This window comes from Grammomys surdaster, unplaced genomic scaffold, assembly GCF_004785775.1.
Source record: "Grammomys surdaster isolate TR1022 unplaced genomic scaffold, NIH_TR_1.0 350, whole genome shotgun sequence".
In the NCBI taxonomy this organism is placed as follows: domain Eukaryota; kingdom Metazoa; phylum Chordata; class Mammalia; order Rodentia; family Muridae; genus Grammomys; species Grammomys surdaster.
In genome coordinates, this window is record NW_021604769.1 from 843,125 (window position 1) to 865,598 (window position 22,474).

At 34.0% G+C, this 22,474-nt stretch overlaps 2 protein-coding genes across 2 annotated transcripts; both read right to left on the bottom strand.

Moving 5' to 3' along the window:
- Positions 1 to 1,817: 1,817 nt before the first annotated feature.
- LOC114631023 (olfactory receptor 8K3-like) lies at positions 1,818 to 2,797 on the bottom strand. The gene has a single exon (XM_028779330.1). The coding sequence runs from the start codon at positions 2,777 to 2,779 to the stop codon at positions 1,838 to 1,840; it is 942 nt and encodes a 313-aa protein (XP_028635163.1). The 5' UTR covers positions 2,780 to 2,797; the 3' UTR covers positions 1,818 to 1,837.
- Positions 2,798 to 14,639: 11,842 nt separating this feature from the next.
- Positions 14,640 to 15,587, bottom strand: LOC114631039 (olfactory receptor 8K3-like). The gene has a single exon (XM_028779345.1). The coding sequence runs from the start codon at positions 15,579 to 15,581 to the stop codon at positions 14,640 to 14,642; it is 942 nt and encodes a 313-aa protein (XP_028635178.1). The 5' UTR covers positions 15,582 to 15,587.
- Positions 15,588 to 22,474: the final 6,887 nt, after the last annotated feature.

Here is a 22,474-nt window from a genome sequence, read left to right on the forward strand (position 1 = left end):
GACTGCACATGGGATGGATACCCAGTTGGAGCAGTCTCCCCTCCTTCAGTTGCTGTCCCACACTCTGTCTCCATATTTGTTCCCATAAGTATTGTGTTACTCCTTCTAAGAAGGATCAAAGCATCCACACTTTGGTCTTCCTTGTTCATGAGCTTCATGTGTTCTGTGAGTTGTATCTTGGGTATTGCAAGCTTTTGGGCTAGTATCCACTTATCACTGAATGCATACCATGTGTGTTCTTTTGTGATTGGGTTACCTCACTTAGGATGATATTTTTTAGTTTCATCCATTTGCCTAAGAATTTCATGAATTTATTGTTTTTAATAGCAGAGTAATACTCCACTGTGTAAATGTACCACATTTTCTGTATCCATTCCTTAGTTGAAGGACATCTGGGTTCTTTCCAGTTTCTGGCTATTATAAATAAGGCTGCTATGAACATAGTGGAACATATGTCCTTGTTATATGCTGGAACATCTTCTGGATATATGCCCAGGAATGGTATAGCTGAGTCCTCAGGTAATGCTATGTCCAGAGACAAAAATCCAGAAGAGCAAGAGAAAAAGGAGGTCCAGTGACAAGCCCAAATTTAGATCCAGCTCCAGGGTAAGCCCGGTGCCCAGACACTGTTACTGACGCTGTGTTGTGCTTGCAGACAGGAGCCTAGCCTGCCTGCCCTCTGAGAGGACCAATAAGCAGCTAGATATCTTATCAGATACTAGCACCAAAACAATGGACAGAAGCCAGGGACCCCTGTGGTTGAATTGTGGGAAAGCTGGAGGAAGCTATGGAGCCATTGGAAGGATACACATGAGGTATTATCACAATATATGGATATTTATTTCTGTAGTATATTGATGCACTTTGGCTAGAAATAAAGCTGACTTCTATTTGTCACATTATGCTTGATTATAAAATTGATATAACCAAAGAATGTACTGAAACCAGTACTGTGCTCACTGTTGCATGTGTCAAAATAGAAGGATATCCTTTCACCAGATTTCACAAGAAATCTACTTATTACATTCAAGCTTTATATGCAAGAATAAAGACAACATGGCATTTCAACCATTTTATTTTTTTTAATTTAGAGAATTCCATGATGTACAAAGACCAGGAAATAAAATATACAAATATGACTAATAAAAATAAATAAATGAAACATTTAATAAAATTTTTATAGCCAAGCTTAATCATCTATCTGAAGTGGTGCATTCACTCAAAAATGCATATGCACTAAACTGGAAATACAATAACTCTGTGAAGAAACTACAAGTTGTTTGAGTGACAAACTACTACAAGTTAACCAGGACCAGGGGGATCATGGATATAGGTATGGTTTATGTGATAGGTAAGGTTCAAGTGATGGGAAACTTAAGCAAGGTCTATGGTGATTTACCAGCAAAGCAGAAAACTTGGTTTCTCTCACTGTGATCAAGTGAGATTTCACACAACTCATAGAAATGAATGAATTTTAAAAAAGTAATGAAGACATTGGCATAAACGTTGCAACACATTGGAAAACATAATGAGTCAGGTATACAAAACCATTTAAACCCTGCTCTACAGCTCCTATGCTATCTAAAGGGTACAAAACTATATCAGTGAATCTTGTGATCTTTATACTTTACAAGTATTTTGTGTGACCATATATTTCCCATTACAATCCAACCCTACTCAATAAAAGGGGTAAGATTTATTGTTTGCTTCATAAATTCTTATAGGACATTTAGATATTTGACTACTAAGAAGAATGATAACTTCAATTCTGTTGATCCTTTGTACGTGCTAAATAGTTTTATAATAAAGAGTGAAGGAACTGAACTCTGTGTTGATTTCAAAAGCAAACACTGTGTAGTTTTTTCCCTGTCCTCTGAAGAGCATCTTTTACATCTTTGTTCCTCAAGCTGTAGATCAAGGGATTCAACATGGGAATAATCAGGGTGTAAAAGACTGAAGCTAATTTATCAGTGTCAAAGGAATGACTGGATTTGGGCTGCATATACATAAATATCAAAGTCCCGTAGAAGACAATGACCACTGTCAGGTGGGACCCACAGGTGGAGAAAGCCTTGCGCCTGCCCTCAGCAGAGTTCATCCTGAGAATGGCTATGAGGATGAGCAGGTAGGACACAAGAACAAGTAGAAGAGAGGAAATCAAATTAAAAGCAGATAAAAACAACATAATTACTTCAATTTCTTGTGTATTTGAGCAGACCAAAGATAACAAAGGAAGACTGTCACAGTAGAAATGACCGATGACATTAGAGCCACAGAAAGACAAAGTGAAAATCTTAATTGTGATTAGAAGAGCTACAATTGTACAGTAAAGATAAGGGATTATTACCAGAACCCAGCAAAGTCTTTTTGACATGATGACCATATAGAACAGGGGCTTACAGATGGCCACATATCGGTCATAGGACATTGCAGACAGAATAAAAAGTTCACAAGCAATGAACAGAAGAAAGAAGGCTAACTGTGTAGCACAAAGGTTAAAGGATATTCTATTTTGATCAGTGATAAAATTTGTTAACATTTTGGGTCCCACTGCTGTTGAATAACCAAGATCTGTAGTAGCTAGGTGTCTGAGAAAGAAATACATGGGTGTTTGTAGCTTGGAGTCCACCATGGTAAGGACAATCATGCCGAAGTTTCCCAACAGTGATATCAGATAGATGAGAAGGAACAAACCAAACAATGAGGGCTGCAGCTCAGGTTGGTCAGTGAGGCCCATCAGGATGAATTCAGTAACCACTGTGTGGTTTTGACTCTCCATCCTAGTTTATGAGAAAGCCTGTTCTGATTAGGGAAATCAGCATCACCTGTAGAGTTAAATTATTGTTAATTTGAAGAATTTATTAAAGTATGATAGATAATATCTATTTAATTCTTTCAATATCTAATATTTAAAATTATATATTTAATACAGATATATGACACACTTGTCCCTAATATTTAGTGTGATATTTAACTTATTTCATGATTCACAATCTCAGATAGATGAAAGGTAGTTAGATGGTAGGTAAAAACGTAGCTTAAAATAGAGATTATAGATATTTAATTTATTGGCATGTATATTAAAATAAATTTTAATAGTTTCAAAACATTTTTGCCACTATTTATTACACTTTTTTGGAGTTTTCACTAATCATTTCTGTAATTCAAATTCATAGTGACATGTAGATTATTTAATTTAGTCATATATACAAATTCATATACTTCCTGTGAACAGCTAAGAACATTTAATAATGCATACGTTCTTTAGAACTGAATCATGAACGGCTTATGATTACAGATGGAGCATATAAAAGTGTAAAGCTGTAAAATACGTTGAGAAGACATGTAAGTTCAATTTTCCAGAAAAATCATAAATTGGAATTGTATCAAGAAATTAGAGAGAATATATTCACATATATCTCTGATGTATTTAAACAGACTGTATACAAAGGTAAATTTTGGCAAATAGTTTATTGAAAACTCTTCATCATATGTCCCAAACAGATGTGCCTGTACATGTTTTGGTGAAAGAAACCAAGATTTTATGGTGTATTGAATGTATACTGCCCCAAATAACCTTCAAAATTACATGTATAAACATTTTTTTCCAGTTTTAATCAGGAGTTACACTTACTATAAAGGAGTTGTGTCCACAATTGTTTTTATACATCCCAATGAACAGTATGGAATTCTTTTACTGATCTGAAATGATAAGTAGATAGGTAATTAAGTCAAGCATCTTGTTGTTCATTAGACCTATTTAAGGCATTGTCTCCCGTAGGTCAAGTGTAACACTGTATTTCATGCTGTGTTTCAATTGATTCTTGATGATTTTGTCATCATTATGGATGGAGTAATCAACTACTACTGTACCTACACAGGTAGTGGATACATGGACACACCATAAGACTTTGATGTCTCTTAGTTGGTCAAACTTTTGTCACAGTACTACATGTGAAGACGCTGTTGACAGCTATATTTGTTACAGATAGCCTGAACACACAAGAGTCATGTGTGAGACAGACATAAATGAATGCAGTACCTACCCCTGACAATTTGTGAAGGATGTGCTGAGCTGTCCTCAGAGGACAATAGGGGTGCATTGAAGGCCTGCCTTCCTCCTTCAATTACCTAGGAGCCTTAGTTTATATTTGTATCTGACAAACTGGGTTTAAAGACAGGAGCCTAGCGTAACTGTCCTCTAAGATGCTCCACTCAGTAGCTGACTAAAACAGATGTAAAAACCCACAGTCAAGCATTAACCTGAGGTCTAAAAATTTTGTGGAATACTTGCGGGAGGGTTCAGGAACCTGGAGGTGTTAAGGATCCCATAAGAAGACTAACACAATCAAGTAATCTGTATGCTTCAGTGGCTCCCGGAGACTGAATCATTAATCATAGACCCTGGACCTAGGAAAACCCACACATATGTAGCAGATGTACAGCTTGGTTTTCATGTGAGTCTCCCAAGAACTGGAGCATGGTCTTACCCTGACTCCATTGCCTGACTGTAGATCCTGTTTCCCTAAATGAGCTGCCTTGTTTGACCTCAGTGGGAGAGTATGTGCCTAGTCCTGCTGTTATTTGAGGTATGAGGGAGGGGAAGAAAAGGATCTCACCATTTTCAAAGGTGAAGAGGAAGAGTGGTTGAGGAGGGACCAAGTGTGTGGAGAGAACTGGGAAGAGGGTGAACTATGATTAGGATGTAAAGTAAATAAATTGATTAATGGAATAATAGTATATGTAAAATAATTATATGGTCTTATAAATTTTTTCGAAGGATACTTTTCAAGATAAGATAATTTTAATAACTATATTTGCATATTGTAGTGAAGAACCTAGAAACATATAAAGATGTCTGAGCAAATTAGAAAGAATGACTTATTATTGTTCGATAATGAACACTCAAAATTCTTCAGAAATGTGTGGTTTTATTATAACAAATATTAATTCTTAATATTCCACACATTTTACTGTGGTAAATAACATTATAAATATAAAATGGAATAAATATTTAAATAAATGTCATGGATAATTTAATGTGACTGAAAATCTTTTTATATATTATGTACACATCTTTTTGTCTGTCAGGGTCTTTATTTTTGAGAGTCTAATATAAAAATCAGAGTTAAGTTCTAAAATCACAGGATATATGTGGAAAAATATCCAATATCCCATATATTAAAATATAGATGAATAGATATTAGTTTTGTTAAATATTATGATCACCATCATTGACTGAATAAAAAGAAATTACAAACATAAACATTCATGGTAAGTATATTGGATATAATTGTTAGTGTAATCTATAAATTAGCAGTATAGAGAAAATGCTTTAAAGTTTTCTGTGAAAACAGTATATTTAATTTGTTCTACTCAGTTAAATGTCAATTTTTTTGCCCCAAATATATTTCATATTTGAAAAATTATTGTATTTAACAAGAAAACACAGCAAATTACTTCTTTCCAAGTTATTCATTTATCTTCCCATGTTGATCTATTAAAAAAAGAAACTGCACAACATAAATATCATATTTATAAAAGGATAGATACAACTATTTCTTGTTTACATATTGAGGAGACCTTGAGGGAATCAAATATCTTGGTCAGAGTTACTCTGATACTGAGTACTGGAAGATTGTTTTTAAACGTCTAAAGAGATTGTTATTAAATATAGAACAAATTTGTCATGACCATAAAAATGAATAAATATCTCTCATACTCAAAAATGAGCTAGGACCATCTTTAATGATTTTTAAATTTCATTTCCAGAAATTAGTTATATCTATATATTTATCAAAAATGAATGTAATTGTTTTCAGAGGTCCTGGAGCAAAAATAACTGACTATTAGAAAGACACATGAAGGAGATATAAAATCCTCAAACTGCAATTGTCATTAAAAGATCATGACTTTTTTTTCAAAAATGCTTATAAGAATTGACATTTTTCATTACAAGTATTAAAAATTAGCATAAAGAAAAAGTGAGAGTCATGCATTTGCTGCATGAGCATCTTAGAGAATTCAGAAAGTGCAGAACCAGTATAGGAAATAGTCTCAGAGATTTCAGGGAGAGGACAAAATGTGACAATGTTTGAACTCATAGATGGCTATGTCATATTCTTTTACCTGTCTACTGAAAGCACTGTCTTGAATTCCCAGTGTAGTTCTTAACATGTGGTTTTAGAGGTCAAATTTATACATTTTGTGAAACTACAGAAACTTTTCCCTATGGACCTTCTAAGTAAATCAGTAGTCACATCTAAATAATTTTGGTGTCTAATGAGATATCTAGAGGTTATAAACTAATTGTCAGAGAACACTGCTCTTCAACTATGACTTTGTTGTTTATCAGTTTATTTTATTCACACATATTGATGCTAGACTCTTAAAGAGATTAGTACTTTCACATTTACATTAATGTGTACTGGACATTATGTGAAAATCCAATTAAGTGTCCATTCAAGAATTAATAAATATATTATTGAATATCAAAAAATAAGTGTTAATGAATTTGAAATGTTTGATAACTTGGATAGACTAGCAGTAAACATTATGAATGACCTAAGACAGATACAGCAAAGTAATATTGCATGAATCGCATCAAAGTAAAGAAACAAATAATGGATGCATCTTCCAAAACAAAACCAGAAAACAAAACAGAGAGAAAAGATTGGCTTTGATCAAACCAGAACATGTTATGGTATTAGCTTTCCAGCACTTCATTCTAAACTCAGTCTTGTTGTGGCCTGTCCAACCCTGCCTGATTAATTCCTAGAGATCCTATTAGTTGACCTTGTCCCAGTACATACATAAGCAAAGGAGTCTACAACCTCTATCACTAATTCATCACAGAAAATATACTAACCAGAACAAAACAATATTGAAAAACTGATTTCTAGTTACAAGAGGAAGTGATGGATTGGAGTTGAGTGGTTTCCAAATAGCTTTGCAGTTAAAGAGTTTGTTTTGTTGTAGCATTTTGTCTTATTTTTCCTCGTTTGTTTGTCCTGATTTTTGATATTTTTGTTTTGTTTTGTTTTAAGGAGAGAGAGAGAGAGAGAGAGAGAGAGAGAGAGAGAGAGAGAGACTTAAAATTGATTTCGTTGGGAGGTGGGGACAATCTAGGGGGGTCTGAAGGATGGACAAAACATGAATAAAAATAATTTAAAGTAGGGAGTAATCCCAGAAGATCCACCCATAAAAATCTCATCAGTGTTATTGATCAATTGTGATCTAAATAAAATTTCCAACAATGATCATGTCAAACTATGAAGAAAAAGGTATCAGATCTCAATACTACACTGAGAATTATATATATATTTTATATATATACATATATATACATATATATAGTATACTACATATACTATATATATAATAATATATAATATATTAGTATATATAGTATATATATTATATATATACTATATTATATTATATTAATATATAATATAATAGTGTATGTAGCATACTATATATAAAATATATTATATATTAAATATATAATGAATATATATACATATAAATTTATTAATAAATAGTGAAAGAGTTTATGGATTTGAAGGATTTGAAGAAATAAATAAAGGATATATGGGAGTATTTGGAGAAAAGAAAAGGAAAGAAAAATTTTTGTAATTTAATTAAAATCACAATAATTAAAAAAAAGAGTTTGACAAGAGAGAAGTGGTATTTGCATACTATTGTAAATGAAATAATGATCAATAAATTATTTATGGCATATAAATTTGCCTCTGCAAATATCCTTCAGTTGTGTATTATTATATAGTTTACTTGTGTAAAATTTTGAGATATCCCTATTTTATATTGAATGCTACCAATTTGTTAGGTTTTCATAAAATAGATTTATACTTTCTATCAGATTTACCCTGCACTTAGAAATAAGCACTAAGTTGTGTCATTTAAGGAAAGGTATTACTAATATAAAATTAATTTTTCTACTCATCAATAAGATCTAATGACTTGAACATATTTTATATAAAATTATATTATTTACTTTTATATCTCATACTACTAATCCACTGGTAGATATTTTTGATACTATACAATGTTCATTAATTGATCTAAATATTATTTTCCTCTTTGCTACAAGTTTTGACATATTTCATGTTTTATTTTTATAATCACCCTAGCTGTCAGAAGCCTTCTAGGATAGACTATGTCAAGCAAATGAGTTGTTTGAAGATGGTCCACTGTTTTGTATGACTGAGATCAGATTGGTGATTTCAGAGATTGGTAAAATCAGAGAATGCAGAGTGCTTAGATAGTTCATCCCAGGATTGCTTCTTGCTACTGATATGCCATTCCTGTCTCTATTATTTAGCCTAATAATGGCTGGGCAACAGCTCACTCTATTGAACAAATTTCCATCAGATCAACATGAAGATGAACTATCCTGAATTAATGCTGTTTAAATGAATTAATTAGTTTATAGCATTCCTGCTTGATGATTTTAGTTGTTTTGCCAGAAAGATGTGATAAAGTTAGAATCAAGAAGAGAATGTATCTGTTCCTCAAGGAATAGTAAGTAAACACTTCCTAATAAGGAATGCAGTGAGCTTTCATAATTTATACAACAAAAAAATAACAGTAACTAACAATCACTGGTCTTTAATATCTCTCAACATCAATGGGCTCAATCCCTCAGTAAAAAGGCACAGGCTAACAGATTGGATATGTAAACAGGTTGCAGCATTTTGCTGCATAAAACAAACATACCTTAGTAACAAAGACAGATACTACCTCAGAGTAAAGGGCTGGAAAAATGTTTTCCAGGTGAATAACCCTAAGGAACGAGCTGGAGTTGTCATTCTAGTATCCAATAAAATAGACTTTCAAAGAAAAAGTTATCACATGAAACAGAGAAAGACACTTAGTACTCATCAAAGGAAAAATCCATCAAGAGGAAGTCTCAATCCTGCAAATCTATGCACCTATATAGGGGCACCTACATTCATAAAAAATTACTAAAATTCAAAGCACACATTGAACCTCACACAATAAAAGTGGGAGACTTCAACTCCCTGCTATTACCAACGGACAGGTCATTGAAGCAGAAACTATACAGAAACACAGGAAAACTAACAGAAGTTATTAACTAAATGTATTTAACAGATATATACAAATCATTTCTCACTAAAACAAGAGAATATACCTTCTTCTCAGCACTTCATGGTACCTTCTCCCAAACTGACCATATAATTGACATAAGACAACTCTCAACATATACTAAGATTGGAATAATCCATTATATCAGATCACCAAGGCTGGACTTCAATGACAACAAAAACAATAGAAAACCCACATAACCATGGAAACTGACAAACTCCCAGTTCAATGATAAATTTGTCAGGGAAGAAAGAAAGAAGCGAAAGACTTTATAGGATTCAATGAAAATAAGGACACATCAAACAACAGCTAATGGAACAAAGTGAAAACAGTGTTAAGTGGAACATTCAGAGCACTTCGTGCCTTTAAAAAGAAATTGAAGAGATCTCAAACAAGCAACTTATCAGCACACCTAAAAGCTCTAGAACAGAAAGAAACAAACATACCCAAAAGGAGTAGAGGCAAGAAATAGTCAAACTCAGGTCTGAAATTAACCAATTAGAAAGAAAGAGAACTAAAAAATAACTAACAATACCAAGAGCTGGTTCTTTGAGAATATCAACAAGATAAACACTTAGCCAAACTAACTAAATTCACAGACAATATTCAAAGTAACAAAATTAGAAATGAGATGGTAGACTAAGCAAGAGAACCTGAGGAAATTTTTAAAAACCATCATAGCCTACTGCAAAAACCTATATTCTACAAAACAGTAAAATCTAGATGAAATGGATGGTTTTCTAGACAGATACAATGTACCAAAGTTAAATCACGATCAGGTAAACTATCTAAACAGTGCTATAATCCATAAGGAAATAAAAATTATCATCGAGTACCTCCAATTAAAAAAAGGTTCAGGGACAGATAGTTTTAATGTAGAATTCTACTAGCTCTTCAAAGAAGAGCTAAGACCAATACTCCTCCAACTATTTCACAAAATAGAAATAGAAGGAAGATCATCTAATTAATTTATGAAGCTACAGTTACTTGGATACCTAAACCCCCCAAAAACACAACAAAGAAATAGAGCATCAGACCAATCTCACTTATAAATATCAATGCAAAAATACTCAATGAAATTCTCACAAACTGAATCTAAGAGCACATCAAAACTATCATTCACCACAAACAAGTAGGCTTCATTGCAGAGATCCAGGCATTGTTCAATATATGTAAATCTATCAACATAACACGCTATATAAAGAAACACTAGGGAAAAAAAAAAAACAAATGAGCATCTCATTAGATGCTGAAAAAGCCTTTGGCAAATAAAACCCTCCATCATGTTAAAAGTACTGGAAAGATCAGGAATTCATGGCACATACCTACATAATAAAAGTAATATATAGCAAAACAAAAGCCAACATCAAATTAAATAGAGAGAAACTAGAAGCAATCCCACTAAAATCTGGAACAGATCAATGTTGTCCACTCTCCCTATCTATAGTAGTTGAAGTTCTAGCTAGAGCCATTAGAAAAGAAAAGGATATCAAACGGACACAAATTGGAAAGGTAGAAGTCAAAGTATCACTATTTGCAGATGTTATGATAGTATACATAAGCAAACCCAACATTCCACCAGAGAAATCCTGCAGTTGATAAACAACTTCAGCAAATTGGTATAACATAAAATTAACTTAAATGAGTAGCTTTCATTTATATATGAAACAATCAGGCTTAGAAAGAAACTAGAGAAACAAAACCCTGCACAATAGTCACAAATAGTATAAAATATCTTGATGTAACTCTTACCAAGCAAGTGAAATACCTGTATGACAACAACATCAAATCCCTGAAAAAAACCATTGAAGAAGACGTCAGAAATGGAAAGATTTCTCATGCTCAAGGATTGGTAGCATTAACATAATGAAAAAGTCCATCTTGCCAAAAGCAATCTACAGATTCAATCCAATCCCCATCAAAATTCTAACACAATTTCTCACAGACATGGAAAGAGCAATTCTAAACTTTGTATGGAAAATGAAAAACCCAGAGTAGCCAAAATAATTCTTAATGATAATAGAACATCTGGGGTAATCACGATCCCTGACCTGAAGTTGTACTACAAAGTAATAGTTACAAATACTGAGTAGTATTTGTACAAAGACAGACAGGTGGATCAATGGAACAGAATTGAAATGCCAGAAATAAACCCTTATACCTATAGACACTTGATCTTTGACACAGAAGCCAACCCATACATTGTAGAAAGAAAGCATCTTAAATAAATGGTGGTGTCCTAACTGGCAATCTGTAAGGCAAAAGACACTGTCAGCAAGACAAATCAACAGCATACAGATTGGAAGAATACTTTACTAGCCCTACATCTGGCAGATGGCTAATATCGAAAATATATAAAGAATTCAAGAAATTAACCTCTAAAGCCAAAGTAACCCAATTAAAAATGGGGTACAATGTTAAAGAGAGAATTCATAACAGAGGAATCTCAAGTGGCCTAGAAGCACTTTAAAAATGTACAAAATACTCAGTCATCAGGGAAATGCAAATCAAAACTACCCTGAGATTGCATCTCACACCAAACAGAATGGCTAAGATAAAGAACTTAAATGACCTTACAAGCTGGTGAGGGTGTGGAGAAAGAGGAACACTCTTCCATTGCTGATGGGTTGGCAAACTGGTACAACACTCAAGAAAACAATCAGATTGTTCCTCAGAAAATTTGAAATACTTCTATCTGAAGACCCCGCTATACCACTCTTGGACATATACCCAAAAGATGCTCCATCACATTGCAAAGACATGTGATACACCATGTTTATAGCAGCCTTTTTTGTAATAGCCAGAAGCTGGAGACAACACAGATGACTCTCAACTGAATAATGGATACAGAAAATGTGATTCATTTACCCAAAAGTAAACTACCTACCTATTACAAACAATGACATCATGAATTTTGCAGGCAAATGGATGGAACCTGAAAATATCATCTTGAGTGAGGTAATTCAGACCCAAAAGGAGATGTATGGTATGTACTTGCTGATAAGTGGATATTTGTCCAAAAGTTCATAATACCTAGGATACAACCTACAGACTATACAATGTGTAGGAAGCAGAAATGGCCATGTGGGGATTCTTAAATCCCATCTTGAAGGGTGAAGGAAATAGTCATGGGAGGCAGAGGGAGGAAGGAACCTGGATGTGAAAGGGGAGGGAGAGGGGGAGAGGAAAATGGAAGCAGGATTAGATATGGTGGGGAGGAGAGAGAAGAGAAATCCAGAGGGCCAAGAGAATGAATGGAAATTAGAAACTCTGGGAGTGGGAGGTGGGAGGACCCTCCAGAAAATACCAGGAACCATGAAGGTGAGAGATACTCAGGACTCATGGGGGATGATCTTGGTCAAAATACCCAACATTAGGGAAAGGGAGCTCTATCCACCTCCAGTAGATAGACAGGGCCTCAAGTTACTAACTCATAGTCAAAATTCCTGTCCCAGATTTGTTCTTGTCTAAAAAAAATGCAGGGACAGAAATGGAAAAGGGACTGAAGGAAAGGCAGTCCAGTGACCAGCTCAACTTGGGATCCATCTTATAGTGCAGACACCAATTATTACTGACATTATTACTGATACTATGATGTGCTTACAGACAGAAGCCTGGCTGGGCTTTCCTCTGAGAGGGGCCAACTAACAGCTGACTGAGATAGAAGCAGATACTTATACCCAACCAATGGACTGAAGTAGGGGACCCCTGTGGTTGAGTTAAGGGAAGGATTGAAGAATCTGAAAGGGAGAGGGACCCCATAGGAAGACTAGCAGTGTCACCTAACCCAGACCCCAAGGAACTCTCAGAGACTGAACCACCAACCGGGAGCATACATGGGCTGGTCCGAGGTCTCTGGCACATATGTAATAGAGATCTGCCTGGTCTGGCCCCAGTGGGAGAAGATGTGCTTAATTCTTGAGAGACTTGAGGCCCCAAAGAAGGGGAAGGATAGACTGGGTGGGTAGCACTCTCGTGAGGCAAAAGGAGGAGGAATGGGCTGAGGAACTGTGGGACAGGGGATGGAGGGGGCAACAACTGCAATGTAAATACATAAAATAATATAATTTAAATCAAAAAATTAAAATTAAAATATTTAGATCAACAAATCCATGATCACTTGTCCTGTCAAATAGTGTTTCAAATGATTGCCATTTTTCTCTGTAAAAGTAAAGGAATATTCAAACTATTGGCAAATTTTTAAATATTAATTTGTTTTTGTAAGTATAAATATTAGCAGTAATAGAGTGTATTAATATGCAAATGCTGTGTTAACTGTATGGTTTTCAAGCTAGAGATGTGATTCAGGAAGGGCTCAATTATCTGCTATGCATGCCCAAAGACTGGGTTCAATCTTTATCCCAATGATATCAAGGTTTGATTAGTTACATGGGTTATAAACAGCATTATTTGCTAGTGATATTTTACTACAATGAAGAATTTCTTTGCCATAAAGATATATTTTAGTTTAATTCAGTACCATTTAGTTGATATAGTGTTTATGTGATTTTGATGGTATATCCACAGTTCAATGTAAAGCAAAGCTTAAAGCAATTCATTCATCAGTGCTATCAGTATCTCATTTTAAATTTTATATCCTAGATTGGCCTCAAAAAACTGTTTTTCAAAGGCTGGTCTTGAAGTTGTGATTTTGCTGTCATAACTTTGTAAGGTATGCTTTCAATGGATAGCTGAATCTTACTTAGCATGTGACTGTTAGACAGATACTAATTTTTGCACATAAACTAAACATGATCTATCCATAAAAGAGAAATTGGGAGTAAGGAGATATGATTAAGCTAGTAATAGGAGAAGAACAAAATAAAAGTGGATTTCCTAGAGAACTCAATTTATCTACTACATGCAGTCCATTCATCTCTATCTCTATCTCTGTCTCTGTATCTGTCTCTGTCTCTGTCTCTGTCTCTGTCTCTATCTCTATCTCTATTGCTATCTCTATCATCTATATCTATATCTATCTATATATATCTATATATATATCTATATATGCACTTAATTAGGCAAAATTAAATGATGGATTGAAACTATTTTGTGTATAATCAATAAATATGCTAAGCTAATATATCACATTGAACCCTTATTTGAATGTAGGGAGCAACAAGAGATCAGAGCATTGTGTCTGGGTGGAATAGGGGTAGATAAGTATCTTAATATGAATGAGGCCTTAATATCTAAGCAATACATTTCACCTCTTGATATAATGGTCAAGTTAGTTGACTAATAAATGTGTAAAAAATATTAAAATGTAAAGAGTGAATTTATAGAAAATAAAACAGAAACACCTGTTAATATTGAATAATTTATTATAATAATCAAAATACAATATCCATTTAAATCTTTCTAACAACTCTTATTCTTTTCACACACAGAATTTAACTCAGGTATTCTTTTGTCTTTTCACTCAAGGATGTATCTTCTACTTTCCTTTAATGGATACTTGTTTCACTGTTGCTATTGCTAATTTGCATAACTTTAACAATATAAAAATTCTATGAGGCAAGGTTGTGCAGCTTTTCCATTATTTTTGTAAGGGCATCTTTTACATCTTTGTTCCTCAAACTGTATATTAAGGGATTCAACATAGGGATAACCTGGGTGTAAAAGATAGAAGTCACTTTACCAGTGTCAATGGAGTGAGTGGACTTAGGTCGCAAATACATAAATATCAAAGTCCCATAAAAGACGATGACTACTGTTAGGTGAGACCCACAAGTAGAGAAAGCCTTCCATTTGCCCTCAGCAGAGTTAATCCTTAGAATTGTTGTAAGGATAAGTAGATAGGACCCAATTACTATGAGAAGAGATGAAAGCAAATTAAAAGCTGAGAAGATTAAAATTATCACCTCAATTTCATGTGTATTAGAGCAAACCAAGGATAACAAAGGGAGAGCATCACAGTAGAAATGACTAATGACATTGTAGCCACAGAAGGATAAAGTGAAAATCTTTATATTAACTAGAAGTGAGACAATTATACTATAGAGATAGGGAATGGTGACTAGTATCCAACATACTTTTTGTGACATAATAATAGTGTAGAGGAGTGGTTTACAGATGGCCACATAACGGTCATATGACATTGCAGAGAGAATAAAAAATTCACTAACAATGAACATACTAAAGAAAGATGACTGGATAGCACAATCATGAAATGATATTTTATTTTGATCTACAAGAAAATTGCTTAACATTTTTGGTCCCACAGCTGTTGAATAACCAAGATCTGTAGTAGCAAGATGTCTGAGAAAGAAGTACATGGGTGTTTGCAGCCTGGAATCCATCATGGTAAGGATGATCATGCCCAGATTGCCAACCAGTGAGGTCAGATAGATGATGAGGAGCAGACCAAACAATGGGACCTGAAGAACAGGGTGGTAAGAGATGCCCACCAGGATGAATTCAGTCACCATTGTGAGATTGTATTTCTCCATTAGAGATGATCAGAAAGCCTGTTCTGAGTAGGCGCACCAATATCACCAGCAGTTTTCAAATATATGGAGTGATTTTATTTTCCAAACTAATATAAATCATATTTCTTATAAAATAGTTGAGTATGAATTCATCTGTATAAAAATGACATACATACATAATTGCATCACTTCATTGTCTGTAATAATTTTCTTTTCCAGGTAAAACATAAACTGTCACCTTTATCTCATGTTTAGTGTAAAACTAAGACAAGGAATTATGCCATTTGTAAAAAGGCTCCAACATGTATGGCTCAAAATCTTAAAATTATAAAGCTGATAAACCTCAATCAACAGGTTTGTGTAGTAAGGTAAATCTATTAGATGTAAAGAAAGAAATAAATTTTCAAAAACTGTAGAAGGTTGAAATTTCACAGACTTGTGTAAAAAAATTATCTTTTTAATTTTATTTCTGATATAAATAAAATTATATTTTGACATTACAATTATATTTTGTTATGCTATATAACATTCATACCAATTATAATACACATATCTACTAAGAGTTTTTCAATGATTTAGACACTCTAGTTACATATGTAGACGTGCAAAATCCTAACGCCTATAGCTAAAACAGACAGCATCATCATGATACATAGTCAATGTATTTTAGGTGAATTAATGAAAATTTGTATCACATCACACTTGGAGTTGTCCTTATTTGAAGAAAAATAAACAATACAGCATATCTATGCAATCATCTTGCACGTTGACCTAGTATCCAGAAACATACATTAAAAAAATAATTCATCATAAATAAAATACCTTCTCAGCATAAACAGAACTAAGAGGACTTTTTACTATTTACTAAAAAGATGAACTGAGACTAAATTGGGATTCTGTGCTCTATAAACACAGTCCACAAATATGTTGATCACTGGTTGAAGGAGTCGCTGGTTATAGTAACTTACCTGAAAAATTTGTCCTCATGTATGGATGTGCAAAGCCCCCAGGATAGATCTAAAAAGTTGGGTAAATGAGAAACTGTCCATGAAACACATGAGACACACAGGCAATCCTAGCATTACCTTTACCACCCAATGATAAAATTTAACATGTCTGTTATTTAGGATTATAATTCTGTATCCATTTTTAGCATAATAAAATTGAATACAAGTTTTCTTCATCATATAATTTAAGCTTTCACTGACAATTAATTTTTAGTGTAATTTCTACATATATCTATATAACAAAGATTTATGTTGTAGCTCAGAACTGATCTAGGAATATACGAAGAAATTTTTTAAAAATTAAAGGAGACGCATTTAAATTGGATACATGATGACTTGTCAAAATTCCTCTTTGATGAACATTTTTAAAAGAGAAAATATATTTTTAAAAAATCAACGATGAATGTGACTGCTTCTTATTGTTTGATTGATTGTGGTACAAAAACACCATAGTGAAAAAAAGAAAATGTGGATGGTATTTGAAATGATTCATTGGTTTAACAGAAAATACTCCTGTTCTGTTAGCATAAGGTCATCTTCCTAATATGATACAGGACACAATGCAAATAACTCTATTCTCAGGAGGTTCACACCTAAGCAACTCCTACACATCACAGTAAAAATTATGAGAAAGTGAAAGGTACAAATATTGAAAATGCATGTCTCAATGTTTTCTTATTAGGAAAAAAAGAAATCAATCATACACAGGAGGCAAGAAAGGTAGCCATATCAGTCTCTGAATACAGTCCAGTGAAATCAGTTTCACCATCCTGTTTAAAAGTGATTTCCTTTTACTCTTACTTAAGCAGGCATAAAATAATATAGTGTGGCTTCTACTATGTTGTCAAATGTCTTCTCTGTGTATCTAGTGATCATTTCATAAAGATATACTCTTCTCACATTAAATATGAATAATCAGATCATTAAAATAGATAAATACCTCTATAAATTCTGAAAGCTACCTTTTCTCCCCTTTTCTATTGGTTTGTTTTACAAAGATAAAAGTTAAAATAAGATAAAAAGAATATTAGTTTTCCAGTAACAAAGACAAGCACCTGATTTTTATTTTATAAACTATTTTTCTAGCTAATTTAGTGATATCTAGGACAAAATACATTTTAAAATGTCATTATTCTAAATCTATTGTTAAAATTCTTCTTACTTACCCTCTAGTAATTTTTCCAAACCTGTTGTGAGATGCAAACTCGATTTCTCTCAAGAAAGGATGAGGAAATTTTCCAGGATGGCTCAGCTACAAAAAGGTTGCTTGTTGCCAATCTTGCAAACCTGATTTCTTCTCTGGAACCCACAGGGTTCAAGAAGTGAACTAACTCTTACAAGAAACAAATAATGCCTGCCAACGTTTCAGGAGTTTAACAACCTGAGGCCAGCAGGGTTACAGGCCCTTGGGGAGAATTTATGATGATGACTTTAAATGGAAATTGTTTTGAAATGACTACTGAAGGCTTACACAAAGATAGGTGGATCTCCCAACGCTCAACAAAGGAATAAATTTTTAGTAAATTGTGACGAACAGAGGCACACAAGTGATCAGTGTGCATAGAATTAAAAAAACCTTCAAATATTTAGCACTACTTGTGAAGGTTACATCATATATCCTTGCTTGCAAGGCTAAGGCATCACCCCAGAAATTGTCTTAGGAGACTGTAAGTATCAGTGGCAATGGATGATTATAGACAAATTAAATTATATTTCCAGTCACACCAGAGCTATTCTGTTCATGAAACAAAAGTGATTGTGACTGTATGCAACGTACTATAGCAGATCAAGCAAGGCAAAAAAAGGATGATTGTGGAGGTGATGAAAAAGTTCCAATCCAAGATGAGAAGCTATTGATGTCAAATTGTTTTAGCTGAGTAAGAGTCATTGTTATTGAAGGTGTGTCCATACATCTGAGGGTGTATCCATACCCTGTTGCATGCAAATTTTAAAGGCTTATTAACTGTGTTTTTGAATTAAAATATAAACTGTCTAGTTTAACATATCAAATATAAACTAGTTTTATGTTTTATTACATGCATTCATGAATATTCTTACTTTGAAATGCATTCATTAATGAGGAAAATTTCAGACTCTAAAGAGAACTGCTATAATCTGAATAAAGTTATTTATGTCAATAGAATTTTTTCTTTGTTTTTCAAAAAGTGTTGATTTTAATTGTGAAGCATTATTCTGAGTAAATCAGAATTTGATAAATACGTGTGACTTGCAAGCCAGAGTAAAGAACCAATATATTTATTAAATAAAATATCTAATACATGTAGAACATTAAGTTTTAGATTCTAGTGTTCTTCTCCCCAACCCTTCAGATATTCTGCAGTTTACTCTTACCTATGAAACAGCACATGCAGGTTTGAATACATCAGGAGTTCCCCTAATTCACTTTATTTATGTACACTTAAATACCAGTGATAAAACCCACAGGAAATGTCCCAGAGGGATTTTTGCCTCATTTATTGTCTGTTTGGAAATTAGCTAAATGAAAGTGTGCTAAATGATGGAAAAAAACATAAATAAACGATATTACTGGAATGACACCTCTCCTACTACACAGTTCACTGATAAACAAAACCAAAAAAAATTGAGCATTAATTAAAACGCTTTCGCTCTTATTGCCAAGAGGATTTGTGATGTGGAATTCCTTTTCAGATAAGGTATTTGAGAAAAAAATAGAGTTCAAACTAATTAGCTAGTTTTCTTTTTTTATTAAGTTTTAGTAGTTAACTTCATGTTGTTTATTTGAATCTTGTATTATGTATTTGGTCGGTAGACAGATGTTCTTTATTAAAGGGTGCCCAAGGCCCTGGCTTAGTCTCTGGTGCAAGGCATGACAAAGCCTGGTTATTTATATGGGTTCTAAACATTATATTTTCACTGAAATTTGTAACCATTTTAGCCGATTGAAAATATTTATTCCAGATATCTGGGACTTAAGGCATTCTGGACCCAAGTGTAACATTAATATCCAGAGCACAGATTTTGTTTTTTGTTTTTTGTTTTTATTGGATATTTTATTTACATTTCAGATGTGATTCCATTTCCCAATTTCCCCTCAACCTAGGAGCCCCCATCCCATCTCCCCCTTCCTGTTTCAATGAGGATGTGCCCCCACCCACTCACCCACTCTCACTTCCCCATCCACGAATTCCCCCAAACTGGGGCAGCCAGCCTTTACTGGACCAAGGACTTCCTCTCTCACCTACGCCCGACAATGTCATCCTTCCCTTCATATACAGCATGGCTCCAGCTGTATATGCAGAGAACAGTTTCTCCATTAATTAAGTTAATTTTTCAATTTATGTCCTGATTCCAGCCCCTCTCTCTCCTCTCTTTCTAGTTCCACCCTCTCACCCCTTACCCTCCTCTCCCCTCCTCTTTCAGATCCCAACCCCCGGGCTGCCACAACAGGTTTTTTCGGGACTAAAAGCATCTTCTTTCTTTGAGGCCAGACCAGGCCACCCAGCTAGGAGAAAGGGATCCAAAAGCAGGTATCAGAGTCAAAGTCAAAGAAAGCCCCTGTTCCAATTGTTAGCTGACCCATGTGAAGACCAAGCTGTACATCTCCTATATATGTGTAGGAGGCCTAGGTCCAGTCCATGCATTCTCTTTGGTGCTTCAATCTCTATGAGCTCAATGGGCCCAGATTAGTTGGCTCTATTGGTCTTTTTGTGGTGTCCTTGACCCTTCCAGTTTTCTCTATTCTTCCCCAGCTCTTCCACAAGACTCTGAGCTATAAATGATGTTTGGCTTTGGGTCACTGCATCTGTTTCTGGAAGCTGTTGGATGAAACCTCTCAGATTACACTTATTGCAGATGCCTGTCTGACAGCAAAGCAGAGAATTTTTAATAGTGTCAGAGGCTGGCACTCTTCCATAGGGTGGATCTCAAATTACTCTTGTTATTGCTTGGCCATTCCCTCAAACTCTGCTCAATCTTTCTCCTTACATATCTTATAGGCAGGGCAAATTTGGGGTCAAAGGCTTTGTGGGTGGCTTGGTGTCACCTCCCTCCGTGGGAAGTCCTGTCTAGCTACAGAAGGTGGGCATTTCAGACTCTGTATCCTTTGCTGTTAAGAGTCTCAGTTAGAGTCACCTCTGTATCCTCTGGCTTGTCTCAGAGATGCCCCGGGCCTCACAGATTTTTTTTCTTCAAGCTCTCTCATAACACCTCTGTTCTCACATGCCTTATCCACACCCCTGTTCTCATCCCCGTCTCCTGTCCCATCCACTCTTTATGTCTATTTTATTTCTCATTCTAAGTGAAATTGAAACTTCCTCCCTTGGGCTCTTTGTATTACTTAATTTCTTTCAGTCTGTGGATTTTAATATGGCTATCCAGTACTTTATGGCTAATATCCACATACAAGTGAGTAAATACAATGTGTGTCTTTCTGGGTCCGAGTTACCTCACTCAGGATGGTATTTTCTAGTTCTATTCACTTGCCTGCAAATTTCATGATTTTCATTTCAAATTTTCAAATTTCCAATTTTTTTATTTTAGTAGCTGAGTAGTATTCCACTGTGTAAATGTGCCATATTATCATTATTCATTCTTTGTTTGAAGGACGTTTAGGTTGTATCTATTTTCTTACTATTACAAATCAAACTGCTATGAACATATTTAAGCATGTGTCCTTGTGGTATGTCATACCATTTTGGGTGTATGTTTATTGTTTTTATTATCAGCAAGGTGATAACTTTCTTTGCCACAGATACATTTAAACCCTTACTTGATTCCATTCATATAATATTGTATTAGGTAGATTTTGGTGTAAAATCAATAAAATGATTGTCAAGCAAAATTTAAGGTATTCTTGCATGAATGGTCATAACCTTTCTTTCCTTATTCAATTTATCCTATGTTAACAGATAAACCTCACACTGACTACTTAGTCTAGGTTGTCCTTGGTATCCTCATCCTTCTGCCTCCACACTCCAATTAATTATAGGGATGGCATTTCAGTCAATAACCAAAATTTAATATAATACATTCTTTAATATAATAAATGTACTTATATAATTTGGTATAATACATAGTATAATTTGGCATAATAAACTCATAATACATATACATTTAGAAAGACAACATTGAATCATTCAAAAAAAGAAGTGTGAATTAATGAATTATGATCAATCAAATAACAAGAAAGAAGAAAAGTACTGATCGCAGCCATGGAAAGAGTCAAGTCATCTAACACACATACACAAACACACACATGCACATGTGCACACACACACACATATATATATATGTGTGTATATATGTATATACACAAACACATACACCTACACATACATACATACACACATACTGAGAATTATACAATAATAGATGATACATTGAAATTATGAACTATGTTATTGTAATAATATAGAAAGTGATAAGAAAGAAATATAATGTGAAATTACGATGATGTAAGCTTCCCTGTGGAATGAAGGCATCTGTGTATCTGTGTGTTTGGAAATTACTAGGCCTACTGTGCTAGGCTCCACTATTCTGACACAGTGATAAAGAACATTTAAAAACTCTAATAATATAAATGCGTATGAATAACAAATGAGTGTAAATACTAAAGACACTAATAATGCACTTTCATATCAATAAATACACAGACACAAGTAAAGACCAGGCAATTTATTGTAAAGTTAAAATAACAAAGTGAATATAAAATACTCAAGGCACCTCTCCTTGTATTTTTTATACAGAACCAACACCATGTTACTCTCAGGTATAGATTAAAAAAAATTTCTTGTGATGATTCATTTCTTCAATTGTATAGTGTATAATCTGTCTTCTCTTTATGGAAACATTGTTTTTCATTGAAATTTATGAAGCAATTAAATTTACTTGATTTGAAGAATGATAACCTCAAATAATACATGCATT